General features: G+C 59.1%; 1 protein-coding gene across 1 annotated transcript; it reads left to right on the plus strand.

Moving 5' to 3' along the window:
* The first annotated feature begins 387 nt into the window (after positions 1 to 387).
* On the plus strand, positions 388 to 9,043 carry LOC147084798 (uncharacterized). Its single transcript, XM_085979336.1, has 3 exons — positions 388 to 469; positions 2,054 to 2,164; positions 4,267 to 9,043. The coding sequence occupies exon 3, from the start codon at positions 4,287 to 4,289 to the stop codon at positions 6,594 to 6,596; it is 2,310 nt and encodes a 769-aa protein (XP_085835462.1). The 5' UTR covers positions 388 to 469; positions 2,054 to 2,164; positions 4,267 to 4,286; the 3' UTR covers positions 6,597 to 9,043.
* Positions 9,044 to 18,396: the final 9,353 nt, after the last annotated feature.

An 18,396-nucleotide genomic window follows, 5' to 3' on the forward strand; every position in this document is an offset into this window, starting at 1 on the left:
CTGTGACTGTGATTCTGTGACTCTGTGACTCTGATTCTGCGACTCTGTGATTCTGCGACTCTGATTCTGTGACTGTGTGATTCTGTGACTCTGTGAATCTGTGATTCTGTGACTCTGTGATTTTGTGACTCTGTGATTCTGCGACTCTGTGATTCTGTGTCTCTGTGACTCTGTGAATCTGTGACTCTGTGACCGATGGCTCTGTGACTCTGTAACTCCCTTTTTCTGTGAGTCTGTGACTCTTGACTCTGTGATTTTGATAATGTGCAGTCAACCAGACTGGCACAGATTATCGGGCAATGGCGGCCGCCCCTACCCAGCGGGCTGCACGCGTGGGAATGTGCTCTATCCCGGCCGCGGGGAGCGGCGGTGCGCCTGCGCCGGGTGGCGGGGCAGGCCGGGATGCTGGAGGACTGCGGGAGCGCGGAGCTGGGAGGAGCGGAGCGGAGGAGGCGATCGGGAGCGGGCGGTGAGTGAGAGCTGGACCGGGAGCGGGACGGGGGGGGGATTGCACCCTCTCCCCCGCCGGAACCGTCCCAGTGCAAAGAGCCAGAGTCCGCCCCGGGCTGCATTTAAAGGGACCCGCACCCCCGGGGCTGCATTTAAAGGGACCCTCACCCCCGGGGCTGCATTTAAAGGGACCCCCCAGGCTGCATTTAAAGAGACCAGTAGCCCAGGGACAGCATTTAAAGGGACACGCACCCCCCCTTGCTGCATTTAAAGGGACCCACACCCCAGGAGCTGTACTTAAAGTGACCTGCATCGCAGGGGCTGTATTTAAAGGGACACACACCCCCTCGAACTGCATTTAAAGGGACCTGCACCCCCTCACCCAGGGCATGTGTCTTCTGCCACTGGAAACAGTTTCTCCTTATTTACTCCATCAAAGCCCTTCCTGATTCTGAACACCTCTATTGAATCTCCCCTTAACCTTCTCTGCTCCAAGGAGAACAATCCGAGCTTCTCCAGATCACTGAAGTCCCTCATCCCCGGTACCATTCTGGTCAATCTCCCCCTTAACCTTCTCTGCTCTAAGGAGAACAACCCCAGCTTCTCCAGTCTCTCCACATCACTGAAGTCCCTCATCCCAAGTCCTATTTTGGTCAATCTCCCCCTTAACCTTCTCTGCTCGAAGGAGAACAACTCCAGCTTCTCCAGTCTCTCCACATCACTGAAGTCCCTCATCCCTGGTACCATTCTGGTCAATCTCCCCTTAACCTTCTCTGCTCTAAGGAGAACAACCCCAGCTTCTCCAGTCTCTCCACATCACTGAAGTCCCTCATCCCTGGTACCATTCTGGTCAATCTCCCCTTAACCTTCTCTGCTCTAAGGAGAACAACCCCAGCTTCTCCAGTCTCTCCACATCACTGAAGTCCCGCATCCCTGGTCCCATTCTGGTCAATCTCCCCCTTAACCTTCTCTGCTCGAAGGAGAACAACTCCAGCTTCTCCAGTCTCTCCACATCACTGAAGTCCCTCATCCCTGGTACCATTCTGGTCAATCTCCCCTTAACCTTCTCTGCTCTAAGGAGAACAACCCCAGCTTCTCCAGTCTCTCCACATCACTGAAGTCCCTCATCCCTGGTCCCATTCTGGTCAATCTCCCCTTAACCTTCTCTGCTCCAAGGAGAACAATCCCAGCTTCTCCATTCTCTCCACATCACTGAAGTCCCTCATCCCTGGTACCATTCTAGTCAATCTCCCCTTAACCTTCTCTGCTCTAAGGAGAACAATCCCAGCTTCTCCAGTCTCTCCACATCACTGAAGTCCCTCATCCCTGGTACCATTCTGGTCAATCTCCTCTGCACCCTCTCCAAGGCCTGGACATCCTTCCTAAAGTGCGGTGCCCAGAATTGAACCCAATACTCCAGCTGGGACCGAACCAGTGTTCTATAAAGTTTCAGCAGAACTTTCTTGCTTTTGTACTCTGTACCTCTGATTTGTTTGCTGTCGCTCCTGTGAAGTGCCTCGGGATGTTTTTCGACATTAAAAGCGCGGTATTAAATGTCAGCTGTTGTTTATAAAGGCAAGGATCCCGTGTGCTTTTTCAACAGCCTCAACTTGCGCTGCCACCTTCAGTGATGTGCAGAGTCTAGAGCAGACTGAAAAGGGAGAAACTGATCCCACTGGCAGGAGGGTCAGGAACCAGAGGACACAGATTTAAGGTAATTGGGAAAAGATCCCGAGGGGGAGATGAGGAGAATGTTTTTTACGCAGCGAGTTGTTGTGATCTGGAACGCGCTGCCTGAAAGGGCGGAGGAAGCAGGTTCAATAGTAACTTTCAAAAGGAGAATTGGTTAAATACTTGAGGGGGAAAATTTGCAGGGGTGTGGGGAACGAGCAGGGGGTGGAGTGGGACTAATTGGAGAGCTCGACCACAGAGCCGGCACAGGCACGATGGGCCGAATGGCCTCCTCCTGTGCCGGGAGATTCAGTAATTCGGTGCCAGTTGCTGGAAGGCCAGTGCCCGTGGGGAGACCCGTGACCCACCTTCCCCCCAGCGAGGGGGTCAGCACCCGTGGGGAGGGTGTGTGTTTCTCCGGGGCGGGGAGCGCGGAGGAGAAGTTGGCCGTATTTTCCGTGGGGTTACGTAGGATATACGGCACAGAAACAGGCCATTCGGCCCAACCAGTCCATGCCGGTGTTTATGCTCCACTCGAGTCTCCTCCCGTCTTTCCTCATCTAACTCTATCAGCATCACCCTCTATTCCCTTCTCCCTCGTGCTTGTCTAGCCTCCCTTTAAATACATCGATACTATTTGCTTCAACCACTTCCTGTGGTAGCGAGTTCCACATTCTCACCACTCTCTGGGTAAAGACGTTTCTCCTGAATTCACCATTGGATTTCTCGGTGACTATCTTATATTGATGGTCTCTAGTTATGCTCTTCCCCACAAGTGGAAACACACTCTCTGCATCCACTCTATCAAAACGTTTCATCATTTTAAAGACCTCTATTAGGTCACCCCGTAGCCTTTTTTCAAGAGAAAAGAGACCCAGCCTGTTGAACCTTTCCTGATATGTATACCCTCGTATTTCTGGTATCATCCTTGTAAATCTTCTCTGCACCCTCTCCAGTGCCTCGCTATCCCGTTTATAATATGGAGACCAGAACTGTGCACAGTACTCCAAGTGTGGTCTAACCAAGGTATATGGGGACCGGAACTGTGCACAGTGCTCCAAGTGTGGTCTAACCAAGGTATATGGAGACCAGAACTGTGCACAGTGCTCCAAGTGTGGTCTAACCAAGGTATATGGAGACCAGAACTGTGCACAGTGCTCCAAGTGTGGTCTAACCAAGGTATATGGGGACCGGAACTGTGCACGGTGCTCCAAGTGTGGTCTAACCAAGGTATATGGAGACCAGAACTGTGCACAGTGCTCCAAGTGTGGTCTAACCAAGGTATATGGAGACCGGAACTGTGCACAGTGCTCCAAGTGTGGTCTAACCAAGGTATATGGAGACCAGAACTGTGCACAGTGCTCCAAGTGTGGTCTAACCAAGGTATATGGAGACTAGAACTGTGCACAGTGCTCCCAAGTGTGGTCTAACCTAGGTATATGGAGACCAGAGCTGTGCGCAGTGCTCCAAGTGTGGTCTAACCAAGGTATATGGAGACCAGAACTGTGCACAGTGCTCCAAGTGTGGTCTAACCAAGGTATATAGAGACCAGAACTGTACGCAGTGCTCCAAGTGTGGTCTAACCAAGGGATATGGCGACCAGAACTGTGCACAGTGCTCCAAGTGTGGTCTAACCAAGGTATATGGAGACCAGAACTGTGCACAGTGCTCCAAGTGTGGTCTAACCATGGTATATGGAGACCAGAACTGTGCACAGTGCTCCAAGTGTGGTCTAGCCAAGGTATATGGAGACCAGAACTGTGCACAGTGCTCTAAGTGTGGTCTAACCAAGGTATATGGAGACCCGAACTGTGCACAGTGCTCCAAGTGTGGTCTAAGCAAGGTATATGGAGACCGGAACTGTGCACAGTGCTCCAAGTGTGGTCTAACCAAGGGATATGGAGACCAGAACTGTGCACATTGCTCCAAGTGTGGTCTAACCAAGGTATATGGAGACCAGAACTGTGCACAGTGCTCCAAGTGTGGTCTAACCAAGGTTCGATACAGGTTTAGCATAACTTCCCTACTTTTCAATTCTACCCCTCTAGAAATAAACCCTAGTTTCTTGGTTTGCTTTTTTCATGGCCTTGCTCACCTGTGTCGCGGCGAGACGTTACGCTGACGTTATTCACTCCATTTCCACAGGTGGTCTCAGCCGACCCCCAATGGAGGAATTCCAACAGCACGACGCTCGCCCAGGGGCTGAGTTCCTGGAGGAGGCGATGGTGGAGGAGGGTGCCCTTGACGCGGGCGGGAGACTGGCGATGGCGGAGGAAGACGCGTGTGATGCATACGAGAGGCGGGCAGAGTCGATGGCGGGGGAGGGCGCCCGTGACGCGGGCGGGAGACTGGCGAAGGTGGAGGAAGACGCACGTGACGTGTACGGGAGGCGGGCGGACGCGATGGAAGGGCGTGAGGTGGGCAGGAGACTAGCCATGGCGGAGGAAGATGCGTATGGGAGGCGGGCGGTGTCGATCGAAGGGCGTGGGGTGGGCAGGAGACTGGCCATGGCGGGGGAAGACACGTTTGATTCGTACGGGAGGCGGGCAGAGTCGATGGTGGGGGAGGGCGCCCGTGATGCGGGCGGGAGACTGGCGATGGCGGAGGAAGACGCACATGACGTGTACGGGTGGCGGGCGGAGGTGATGGCAGCGATGGACGGGCGTGACGCGGGCAGCAGACTGGCGATCGCAGAGGATGATGGGCGTGACGCGGGCGGGAGAATGGCAGAGGTGATGGATGGGCATGACATGGGCGGGAGACTGGCGATGGCGGAGGAAGACGCACGTGACGCATACAGGAGGCGGGCGGAGGCGATGGCAGTGATGGGCGGGCATGACGTGGGCAGCAGACTGGTGATGGTGGCGATGGACGGAGGTGACGTGGGCGGGAGACTGGCGGAGTTGATGGCAGCGATGGTGGCAATGGGCGGTTGTGACGTGGGCGGGAGACTGGCGGAGGAGGGCGGGCGTGACGCAGGCGGGAGACTGGCGGAGGAGGGCGGGCGTGATGGGGGCGGGAGACTGGCGGAGGTGATGGCAGCGATGGTGGCAATGGGCGGTTGTGACGTGGGCGGTAGACTGGCGATGGCGATGGCGATGGACGGGCATGACGCGGGCGCCAGACTGGCGATGGCGATGGACGGGGGTGACGGGGGCGGGAGATTGGCGGAGGCGATGGTGGACGATGGCGGGCGGGAAGTGGGCGGGAGTCTGCCGGAGGCGATGGCGGAGGATGGCAGGTGTGAGGCGGGCAGGAGGCGGGTGGCGCCGCTGTCCGACGCGGACAAGCCGCTGAAATGCTCCGTCTGCGCCAAGGGCTTCAAGTACCGCTACGGGCTGGAGCGTCACGAATGCACCCACCGGGCCGAGCGCCCCTACAAGTGCCCGCACTGCGCCAAGGGCTTCAAGCACTCGTCGGGGCTGGTGAACCACCAGCGCATCCACGCCCGCGAGCGGCCACACGCCTGCCTGGTCTGCGGGAAGACCTTCAAGTACCGCTACTGCCTGGCACGCCACGAGTGCGTGCACACCCAGGAGCGCCCGCACGCCTGCCCACGCTGCCCCAAGACGTTCAAGCACCCGTCGGGGCTGGTGAAGCACCAGCGGGTCCACACTCGCACCCGGCCCTTCACCTGCCCCGTGTGCGGAGCCGGCTTCACCCACCCCTCCATCCTGCGCCGGCACGCCGTGGTCCACGCCGAGGACCGTCCCATCCGCTGCGAGGACTGCGGCCGCGGCTTCTACTACCCCTCGGCGCTCCGGAAGCACCTGCTGACGCACGGCAAGCCCGGTGATGAGCGGCCGCCGTACCTCAGGACCTACCACCTCCCCGAGGGGAGCGGGGCCGCCTCCTCGGCCGCCCGCCCGCCCGACCTCAAGCCCTGCAAGTGCTCCGAGTGCGGCAAGGCCTTCAAGAAGTCCTCGGACCTGGTGATGCACCAGCGAGTCCACACCGGAGAGAGGCCGTACGTCTGCGCCCTGTGTGGCAAAGGCTTCAAGCAGCCCTCGGGGCTGATCCGCCACCGCATCGTGCATACCGGCGAGCGTCCCTTCAAGTGCTCGGTGTGCGAGAAGAGCTTCACCATCCTCTGCACCCTGCGCAAGCACCAGCGGCTGCACACCGGCGAGAAGCCCTTCGAGTGCCCCGAGTGTGGCCAGCGTTTCACCCAGTCCCACCACCTGGTGTCACACCGCCGCATCCACACCGGCGAGAAGCCCTTTGTCTGCCCAGTCTGCTCCAAGGGCTTCAAGCAGCCCTACCAGCTGGTGGAGCACCGCCGGGTCCACACCGGGGAACGGCCGTTCCTCTGCACCGTGTGCGGCCGTGGCTTCATCCAGTCCTCGCACCTCAAGACCCACCAGCACCTGCACACCGGCGAGAGGCCCTTCAAGTGCCAGGCCTGCGGCAAGGGCTTCATCCTCTCCTCCCACCTCATCAAGCACCAGCGCACCCACGCCAAAGAGACTTTCTAACCGCCGGGCCCACGTGGCAGCCCCGAGATCACCGGCACCGTCCAGGACCAAAACCGAGAGCTCGCTGGTACCGCCAGGACCAAACCGAGAGATCACCGACACTGCCAAAACCAACCGAGAGATCACCGACACCACCAAAAGCAACCGAGAGATCGTCGGTACCGCCAACACCAACCGAGAGATCGTCAATATCGCAACACCAACCGAGAGATCACCAACACCGCAACACCAACCGAGAGATCATCAACACTGCAACACCAACTGAGAGATCATCAACACCATAACACTAACCGAGAGATCACTACCGCCAGGACCAAACCGAGAGATCACCGACACCGCCAAAAGCAACCGAGAGATCATCGGTACTGCCAACACCAACCGAGAGATCACCGACACCATCAACACTAACCGAGAGACACCGGTACCGCCAGGACCAAACCGAGAGATCACCGACACCGCCAAAACCAACCGAGAGATCACCGACACCGCCAACATTAACCGAGAGACACCGGTACCGCCAGGACCAAACTGAGAGATCACCGACACCACCAAAACCAACCGAGAGATCACCGACACCGCCAACATTAACCGAGAGATCATCAACATCGCAATACCAACCAAAAGATCACCAACACCATAACACTAATCGAGAGATCGCCAACACCATAACACTAATCGAGAGATCACCAACACCGCCAACACTAACTGAGAGATCACCAACACCAACCGAGAGATCACCAACACCGCCAACACCAACTGAGAGATCATCAACACCGCCAACACCAACCGAGAGATCACCAACACCGCCAACGTCAACCAAGAGATCACCAACACCATAACACTAACCAAGAGATCACTACCACCAGGACCAAACCGAGAGATCACCGTCACTGTCAAAACCAACCGAGAGATCATCAACACCAACTGAGAGATCACCAACACCACAACACCAACCAAGAGATCACCAACACCATAACACCAACCGAGAGATCACCAACACCGCCAACACTAACCGAGAGATCACCAACACCGCAACACTATCCGAGAGCTCACCGGTACCACCAGGACCAAACCGAGAGATCAACGACACCGCAATACTAACCAAGAGATCATCGGCACCGCCAACACCAACCGAGAGATCACCAACACCGCAACACCAACCGAGAGCTCACTAGTACCACCATTATCAAACCGAGAGATCACCGACACCGCAATACTAACCAAGAGATCACCAAAACCGCCAACACTAACCGAGAGATCACCAACACCGCAACACTAACCGAGAGCTCACCGGTACTGCCAGGACCAAACCGAGAGATCACCGACACTGCAATACTAACTGAGAGATCATCAGCACCGCAACACCAACCGAGAGATCACCGCAACACCAACCGAGAGATCACCAACACCGCAACACCAACCGAGAGCTCACCAGTACCGCCAGGACCAAACCGAGAGATCACCGACACCGCAATACTAACCGAGAGATCATCGACACCGCAACACCAACCGAGAGATCACCAACACTGCCAACACTAACCGAGAGATCACCAACACCGCAACACTAACTGAGAGATCACCAACACCACAACACCAACCGAGAGCTCACCAGTACCCGCCAGGACCAAACCAAGAGATCACCAACATGGCAACACTAACCAAGAGATCAACGACACCGCCAACACCAACTGAGAGATCATCGGCACCGCCAACACCAACCGAGAGATCACCAACACCGCCAACACCAACTGAGAGATCGCCAACACCAACCGAGAGATCACCAACACCGCCAACACCAACCGAGAGATCACCAACACCGCAACACTAACAATGGAGAAACTCTTTGGGAAGTTGCCTTGATGTGATAATGATTCAAGTCCACACAGTTGCGCCAACGAGCCTGAGCCACAGCCAATGGGAGACGAGGTGTTACCAGGGGAATCGGCGCTCCCTGGTGTCACGGTGTGGAGACGCAGCCAATGGGAGACCAGGTGTCACCGGGGGAATCGGTGCTCCCTGGTGTCCGGGCGTGGAGACGCAGCCAATGGGAGATGAAGTGTTACCGGGGGAATCGGCGCTCCCTGGTGTCCAGGCGTGGAGATGCAGCCAATGGGAGACGAGGTGTTACCGGGGGAATCGGCACTCCCTGGTGTCCGGGCGTGGAGACGCAGCCAATGGGAGATGAAGTGTTACCGGGGGAATCGGCGCTCCCTGGTGTCCAGGCGTGGAGATGCAGCCAATGGGAGACGAGGTGTCACTGGGGGAATCGGCGCTCCCTGGTGTCCAGGCGTGGAGATGCAGCCAATGGGAGACGAGGTGTTACCGGGGGAATCGGCACTCCCTGGTGTCTGGGCGTGGAGCCACAGGAGGACTCTGTTTTGGAATGAGTGAAGACACTAATCCATCGGATGGAAGTATTGTTGAACATTAACACTGCCCTCAGTCCCCGAGCCTTGTTACCGCTCTCTGTCGATGTCGCCCTGACCTGAATGATTTCCAGGCCCAAGACACAGCCTTTGGCTTAAAGAGCGACCAACCACCTCCCACCTACCCCCGATCCCGCCTCCCCACCTCCCACAACCCCACCAACCCACCTTCTCCCCACTTCCATCCACCCCACCAACCCACCTTCTCCCCTTTTCCTTCAACTCCACCTACCCCAATCCCCCCTCCCCACCTCCCTCAACCCCAACAACCCACCTTCTCCCCACCTCCCTCAACCCCACCAACCCACCTTCTGCCCACCTCCCTCAACCCCACCTACACCCATCCCCCATCCCCACCTACCCCATCCCCCCTCCCCACCTCCCTCAACCCCATCCACCCCATCCCCCCTCCCCATCTACCCCATCCCCCCTCCCTCAACCCCACCTACCCCCATCCCATCTACCCCATCCCCCCTCCCCACCTCCCTCAACCCCATCTACCCCATCCCCCCTCCCCATCTACCCCATCCCCCCTCCCCACCTCCCTCAACCCCACCAACCCACCTTCTCCAACCTCCCTCAACCCCACCAACCCACCTTCTCCCCACCTCCCTCAACTCCACCTAACCCATCCCCCCTCCCCACCTCCCTCAACCCCACCTACCCCCATCCCCCCTCCCCACCTCCCTCAACCCCACCCCCCTCCCCACCTCCCTCAACCCCACCTACCCACCTTCTCCCCAAATCTCCCAACCCCAACCACCCACCTTCTCCCCATATCCCCCAACCCCACCTACCCACCTTCTCCCCATATCCCCAACCCCACCTACTCACCTTCTCCTCATATCGCCAACCCACCTTCTCCCCATATCCCCAACCCCACCTACCCACCTTCTCCCCATATCCCCAACCCCACCTACCCACCTTCTCCCCATCTCCCCCAACCCCACCTACCCACCTTCTCCCCATATCCCCAACCCCACCTACTCACCTTCTCCTCATATCGCCAACCCACCTTCTCCCCATATCCCCAACCCCACCTACCCACCTTCTCCCCATATCCCCAACCCCACCTACCCACCTTCTCCCCATATCCCCAACCCCACCTACCCACCTTCTCCCCATCCATCCCTCACCCCACCCCACCTTCTCCCCATATCCCTCAACCCCACCCACCCACCTTCTCCCCATATCCCCAACCCACCTACCCACCTTCTCCCCATATCCCTCAACCCCACCCACCCACCTTCTCCCCATATCCCTCAACCCCACCTACCCACCTTCTCCCATATCCCTCAACCCCACCCACCCACCTTCTCCCCATATCCCTCAACCCCACCCACCCACCTTCTCCCCATATACCCAACCCACCACCCACCTCTCCACCTTCTCCCCTATCCCAACCCCACCCACCCACCTTCTCCCCATATCCCCAACCCCACCTACCCACCTTCTCCCCATATCCCCCAACCCCACCTACCCACCTTCTCCCCATATCCCCAACCCCACCTACCCACCTTCTCCCCATATCCCCAACCCCACCCACCCACCTTCTCCCCATATCCCCAACCCCACCTACCCACCTTCTCCCCATATCCCCACCCCACCCACCCACCCTTCTCCCCCATATCCCCCAACCCCACCTACCCACCTTCTCCCCATATCCCCCAACCCCACCTACCCACCTTCTCCCCATATCCCCAACCCCACCTACCCACCTTCTCCCCATATCCCCCAACCCCACCCACCCACCTTCTCCCCATATCCCCCAACCCCACCCTACCCACCTTCTCCCCATATCCCCAACCCCACCTACCCACCTTCTCCCATATCCCAACCCCACCTACCCACCTTCTCCCCATATCCCCAACCCCACCTACCCACCTTCTCCCCATATCCCCCAACCCCACCTACCCACCTTCTCCCCATATCCCCCAACCCCACCTACCCACCTTCTCCCCATATCCCCAACCCCACCTACCCACCTTCTCCCCATATCCCCCAACCCCCACCTACCCACCTTCTCCCATATCCCCCAACCCCACCTACCCACCTTCTCCCCATATCCCCCAACCCCACCTACCCACCTTCTCCCCATATCCCCCAACCCCACCTACCCACCTTCTCCCCGTATCCCCAACCCCACTACCCACCTTCTCCCCATATCCCCAACCCACCTACCCACCTTCTCCCCATATCCCCAACCCCACCTACCCACCTCTCCCCATATCCCCAACCCCACCACCTACCCACCTTCTCCCCATATCCCCAACCCCACCTACCCACCTTCTCCCCATATCCCCAACCCCACCTACCCACCTTCTCCCCATATCCCCAACCCCACCTACCCACCTTCTCCCCATATCCCCAACCCCACCTACCCACCTTCTCCCATATTCCCCCAACCCCACCCACCCACCTTCTCCCCATATCCCCAACCCCACCTACCCACCCCTTCTCCCATATCCCCCCAACCTCCCATCCCAACCCCACCCACCTTCTCCCCATATCCCCAACCCCACCTACCCACCTTCTCCCCATATCCCCAACCCACCTACCCACCTTCTCCCCATATCCCCACCACCCCACCCACCCACCTTCTCCCCATATCCCCAACCCCACCTACCCACCTTCTCCCCATATCCCCAACCCCACCTACCCACCTTCTCCCCATATCCCCCAACCCCACCTACCCACCTTCTCCCCATATCCCCAACCCCACCTACCCACCTTCCCCATATCCCCAACCCCACCTACCCACCTTCTCCCCATATCCCCCAACCCCACCTACCCACCTTCTCCCCATATCCCCAACCCCACCCTACCCACCTTCTCCCCATATCCCCAACCCCACCCACCCACCTTCTCCCCATATCCCCAACCCCACCACCCACCTTCTCCCCATATCCCCAACCCCACCTACCCACCTTCTCCCCATATCCCCAACCCCACCTACCCACCTTCTCCCCATATCCCCAACCCCACCTACCCACCTCTCTCCCATATCCCCAACCCCACCTACCCACCTTCTCCCCATATCCCAACCCCACCTACCCACCTTCCTATCCCAATCCCAACCCCACCTACCCACCTTCTCCCATATCCCACCCCACCTACCCACCTTCTCCCCATATCCCTCAACCCCACCTACCCACCTTCTCCCCATATCCCCAACCCCACCTACCCACCTTCTCCCCCAACCCCACCTACCCACCTTCTCCCCATATCCCCAACCCCACCTACCCACCTTCTCCCATATCCCCCAACCCCACCTACCCACCTTCTCCCCATATCCCCAACCCCACCTACCCACCTTCTCCCCATATCCCCCAGCACCCACCTACCCCCTTCCTCCCCATACCCTCCCCAATCCCCCTACCCACCTTCTCCCCATATCCCCCAGCCCCACCTACCCACCTTCTCCCCATATCCCCCATCCCACCTACCCACCTTCTCCCCATATCCCCTCAACCCCCTACCCTACCCAATCCACCTACCCACTCCCCATATCCCCAACCTCCCCTACCCTACCCACCACCCACCTTCTCCCCTATATCCTCAACCCCACCTACCCACTTCTCTCCCCAACCCACTATCCCTCCCCAACCCCACCCTACCCACCTTCTCCCATATCCCCAACCCCACCTACCCACCTTCTCCCCATATCCCCAACCCCACCTACCCACCTTCTCCCCATAACCCCCAACCCCACCTACCCACCTTCTCCCCATATCCCCAACCCCACCCACCCACCTCCTCCCCATACCCCCAACCCCACCTACCCACCTTCTCCCCATATCCCCCAACCCCACCTACCCACCTTCTCCCCATATCCCCCAACCCCACCTACCCACCTTCTCCCCATATCCCCAACCCCACCCACCCACCTTCTCCCCATATCCTCAACCCCACCTACCCACCTTCTCCCCATAACCCCCAACCCCACCTACCCACCTTCTCCCCATATCCCCCAACCCCACCTACCCACCTTCTCCCCATATCCCCATACCCCACCCCCACCCACCTTCTCCCCATATCCCTCAACCCCACCTACCCACCTTCTCCCCATATCCCCAACCCCACCTACCCACCTTCTCCCCATATCCCTCAACCCCACCTACCCACCTTCTCCCCATATCCCCAACCCCACCCACCCACCTTCTCCCCGTATCCTCAACCCCACCTACCCACCTTCTCCCATATCCCTCAACCCCACCTACCCACCTTCTCCCCATATCCCTCAACACCACCTACCCACCTTCTCCCCATATCCCTCAACCCCACCTAACCCACCTTCTCCCCATATCCCCAACCCCACCTACCCACCTTCTCCCCATATCCCCCAACCCCACCTACCCACCTTCTCCCCATAACCCCCAACCCCACCTACCCACCTTCTCCCCATATCCCCCAACCCCACCTACCCACCTTCTCCCAATATCCCCCAACCCCACCTACCCACCTTCTCCCCGTATCCCCCAACCCCACCTACCCACCTTCTTCCCATAACCCTCAACCCCACCTACCCACCTTCTCCCATATCCCCCAACCCCACCTACCCACCTTCTCCCCATATCCCCCAACCCCACCTACCCACCTTCTCCCCATATCCCCAACCCCACCTACCCACCTTCTCCCCATATCCCCAACCCCACCTACCCACCTTCTCCCCATATCCCCAACCCCACCTACCCACCTTCTCCCCATATCCCCAACCCCACCTACCCACCTTCTCCCCATATCCCGCAACCCCCACCTACCCACCTTCTCCCCATATCCCACAACCCCACCTACCCACCTTCTCCCCATATCCCTCAACCCCACCTACCCACCTTCTCCCCATATCCCCAACCCCACCTACCCACCTTCTCCCCATATCCCCAACCCCACCTACCCACCTTCTCCCCATATCCCCCAACCCCACCTACCCACCTTCTCCCCATATCCCCAACCCCACCTACCCACCTTCTCCCCATATCCCCAACCCCACCGACCCACCTTCTCCCCATATCCCTCAACCCCACCCACCCACCTTCTCCCCATATCCCCAACCCCACCTACCCACCTTCTCCCCATATCCCCAACCCCACCTACCCACCTTCTCCCCATATCCCTCAACCCCACCTACCCACCTTCTCCCCATATCCCCAACCCCACCCACCCACCTTCTCCCCATATCCTCAACCCCACCTACCCACCTTCTCCCCATATCCCTCAACCCCACCTACCCACCTTCTCCCCATATCCCTCAACCCCACCTACCCACCTTCTCCCCATATCCCCAACCCCACCTACCCACCTTCTCCCCATATCCCCCAACCCCACCTACCCACCTTCTCCCCATATCCCTCAACCCCACCTACCCACCTTCTCCCCATATCCCCCAACCCCACCTACCCACCTTCTCCCCATATCCCCAACCCCACCTACCCACCTTCTCCCCATATCCCCAACCCCACCTACCCACCTTCTCCCAATATCCCCCAACCCCACCTACCCACCTTCTCCCCGTATCCCCCAACCCCACCTACCCACCTTCTCCCCATAACCCCCAACCCCACCTACCCACCTTCTCCCCATATCCCCCAACCCCACCGACCCACCTTCTCCCCATATCCCCCAACCCCACCTACCCACCTTCTCCCCATATCCCTCAACCCCACTTACCCACCTTCTCCCCATATCCCTCAACCCCACCTACCCACCATCTCCCCATATCCCTAACCCCACCTACCCATCTTCTCCCCACATCCCCAACCCCACCTACCCACCTTCTCCCCATATCCCCAACTCCACCTGCCCACCTTCTCCCCATATCCGCAACCCCACCTACCCACCTTCTTCCCATACCCCTCAACCCCACCTACCCACCTTCTCCCCATATCCCACTACCCCACCTACCCGCTTTCTCCCCATATCCCCAACCCCACTTACCCACCTTCTCCCCATATCCCCCAACCCCTCCTACCCACCTTCTCCCCATATCCCTCAACCCCACCGACCCACCTTCTCCCCATATCCCCAACCCCACCTACCCACCTTCTCCCCATATCCCTCAACCCCACCCACCCACCTTCTCCCCATATCCCTCAACCCCACCCACCCACCTTCTCCCCATATCCCCAACCCCACCTACCCACCTTCTCCCCATCTCCCGAACCCCACCTACCCACCTTCTCCCCATATCCCCAACCCCACCCACCCGCCTTCTCCCCATATCCCCCAACCCCACCTACCCACCTTCTCCCCATATCCCCCAACCCCACCTACCCACCTTCTCCCCATATCCCCCAACCCCACCTACCCACCTTCTCCCCATATCCCCCAACCCCACCTACCCACCTTCTCCCCATATCCCCAACCCCACCCACACACCTTCTCCCCATATCCCCCAACCCCACCTACCCACCTTCTCCCCATATCCCCCAACCCCACCTACCCACCTTCTCCCCATATCCCTCAACCCCACCTACCCACCTTCTCCCCATATCCCTCAACCCCACCTACCCACCTTCTCCCCATATCCCCAGCCCCACCTACCCACCTTCTCCCCATATCCCGCAACCCCACCTACCCACCTTCTCCCCATATCCCAACCCCACCTCCCCACCTTCTCCCCATATCCCCAACCCCACCTACCCACCTTCTCCCCATCTCCCCAACCCCACCTACCCACCTTCTCCCCATATCCCTCAACCCCACCCACCCACCTTCTCCCCATATCCCCCAACCCCACCTACCCACCTTCTCCCCATATCCCCAACCCCACCCACACACCTTCTCCCCATATCCCCCAACCCCACCTACCCACCTTCTCCCCATATCCCCCAACCCCACCTACCCACCTTCTCCCATATCCCTCAACCCCACCTACCCACCTTCTCCCCATATCCCTCAACCCCACCTACCCACCTTCTCCCCATATCCCCAACCCCACCTACCCACCTTCTCCCCATATCCCGCAACCCCACCTACCCACCTTCTCCCCATATCCCCAACCCCACCTACCCACCTTCTCCCCATATCCCCAACCCCACCTACCCACCTTCTCCCCATATCCCCAACCCCACCTACCCACCTTCTCCCCATATCCCTCAATCCCACCTACCCACCTTCTCCCCAAATCCCCCAACCACACCCACCCACCTTCTCCCCATATCCCCAACCCCACCTACCCGCCTTCTCCCCATATCCCCAACCCCACCTACCCACCTTCTCCCCATATCCCCCAACCCCACCTACCCACCTTCTCCCCATATCCCCCAACCCCACCTACCCACCTTCTCCCCATATCCCCAACCCCACCTACCCACCTTCTCCCCATATCCCCAACCCCACCTACCCACCTTCTCCCCATATCCCCAACCCCACCTACCCACATTCTCCCCATATCCCCAACCCCACCTACCCACCTTCTCCCCATATCCCTCAATCCCACCTACCCACCTTCTCCCCAAATCCCCCAACCACACCCACCCACCTTCTCCCCATATCCCCAACCCCACCGACCCACCTTCTCCCCATATCCCCAACCCCACCGACCCACCTTCTCCCCATATCCCCAACCCCACCTACCCGCCTTCTCCCCATATCCCCAACCCCACCTACCCACCTTCTCCCCATATCCCCCAACCCCACCTACCCACCTTCTCCCCGTATCCCTCAACCCCACCTACCCACCTTCTCCCCATATCCCCAACCCCACCTACCCGCCTTCTCCCCATATCCCCAACCCCACCTACCCACCTTCTCCCCATATCCCCCAACCCCAGCTACCCACCTTCTCCCCATATCCCCAACCCCACCTACCCACCTTCTCCCCACATCCCCAACCCCACCTACCCACCTTCTCCCCATATCCCCCAACCCCACCTACCCACCTTCTCCCCATATCCCCAACCCCACCCACCCACCTTCTCCCCATATCCCCCAACCCCACCTACCCACCTTCTCCCCATATCCCCCAACCCCACCTACCCACCTTCTCCCCGTATCCCTCAACCCCACCCACCCACCTTCTCCCCATATCCCTCAACCCCACCTACCCACCTTCTCCCCATATCCCCCAACCCCACCTACCCACCTTCTCCCCATATCCCCAACCCCACCTACCCACCTTCTCCCCGTATCCCTCAACCCCACCCACCCACCTTCTCCCCATATCCCCAACCCCACCTACCCACCTTCTCCCCATATCCCCAACCCCACCTACCCACCTTCTCCCCATATCCCCCAACCCCACCTACCCACCTTCTCCCCATATCCCCAACCCCACCTACCACCTTCTCCCCATCTCCCCAACCCCACCCACCCACCTTCTCCACATATCCCCCAACCCCACCTACCCACCTTCTCCCCATATCCCCCAACCCCACCAACCCACCTTCTCCCCATCTCCCCCAACCCCACCCACCCACCTTCTCCACATATCCCCCAACCCCACCTACCCACCTTCTCCCCATATCCCCCAACCCCACCTACCCACCTTCTCCCCATATCCCCAACCCCACCTACCCACCTTCTCCCCATATCGCCCAACCCCACCTACCCACCTTCTCCCCATATCGCCCAACCCCACCTACCCACCTTCTCCCCATATCCCCAACCCCACCTACCCACCTTCTCCCCATATCCCACAACCCCACCCACCCACCTTCTCCCCATCTCCCCAACCCACCTACCCACCTTCTCCCCATATCCCCAACCCCACCTACCCACCTTCTCCCCATATCCCACAACCCCACCCACCCACCTTCTCCCCATATCCCCAACCCACCTACCCACCTTCTCCCCATATCCCCCAACCCCACCTACCCACCTTCTCCCCATATCCCCAACCCCACCTACCCACCTTCTCCCCATATCCCCAACCCCACCTACCCACCTTCTCCCCATATCCCCCAACCCCACCTACCCACCTTCTCCCCATATCGCCAACCCCAGCTACCCACCTTCTCCCCATATCCCCAACCCCACCCACCCACCTTCTCCCCATATCCCCCAACCCCATCTACCCACCTTCTCCCCATATCCCCAACCCCACCTACCCACCTTCTCCCCATATCCCCAACCCCACCTACCCACCTTCTCCCCATATCCCCAACCCCACCTACCCACCTTCTCCCCATATCCCCCAACCCCACCTACCCACCTTCTCCCCACATCCCCCAACCCCACCTACCCACCTTCTCCCATATCCCCCAACCCCACCTACCCACCTTCTCCCCACATCCCCCAACCCCACCCACCCACCTTCTCCCCATATCGCCCAACCCCACCTATCCACCTTCTCCCCATATCGCCCAACCCCACCTACCCACCTGTCTCCCCATATCCCCAACCCCACCTACCCACCTTCTCCCCATATCCCCAAC

The sequence above is a fragment of the Somniosus microcephalus genome, unplaced genomic scaffold (assembly GCF_052327205.1).
Source record: "Somniosus microcephalus isolate GS21.2 unplaced genomic scaffold, FLI_Smic_1.0 unresolved_chr9, whole genome shotgun sequence".
NCBI classification, from domain to species: Eukaryota; Metazoa; Chordata; class Chondrichthyes; order Squaliformes; family Somniosidae; genus Somniosus; species Somniosus microcephalus.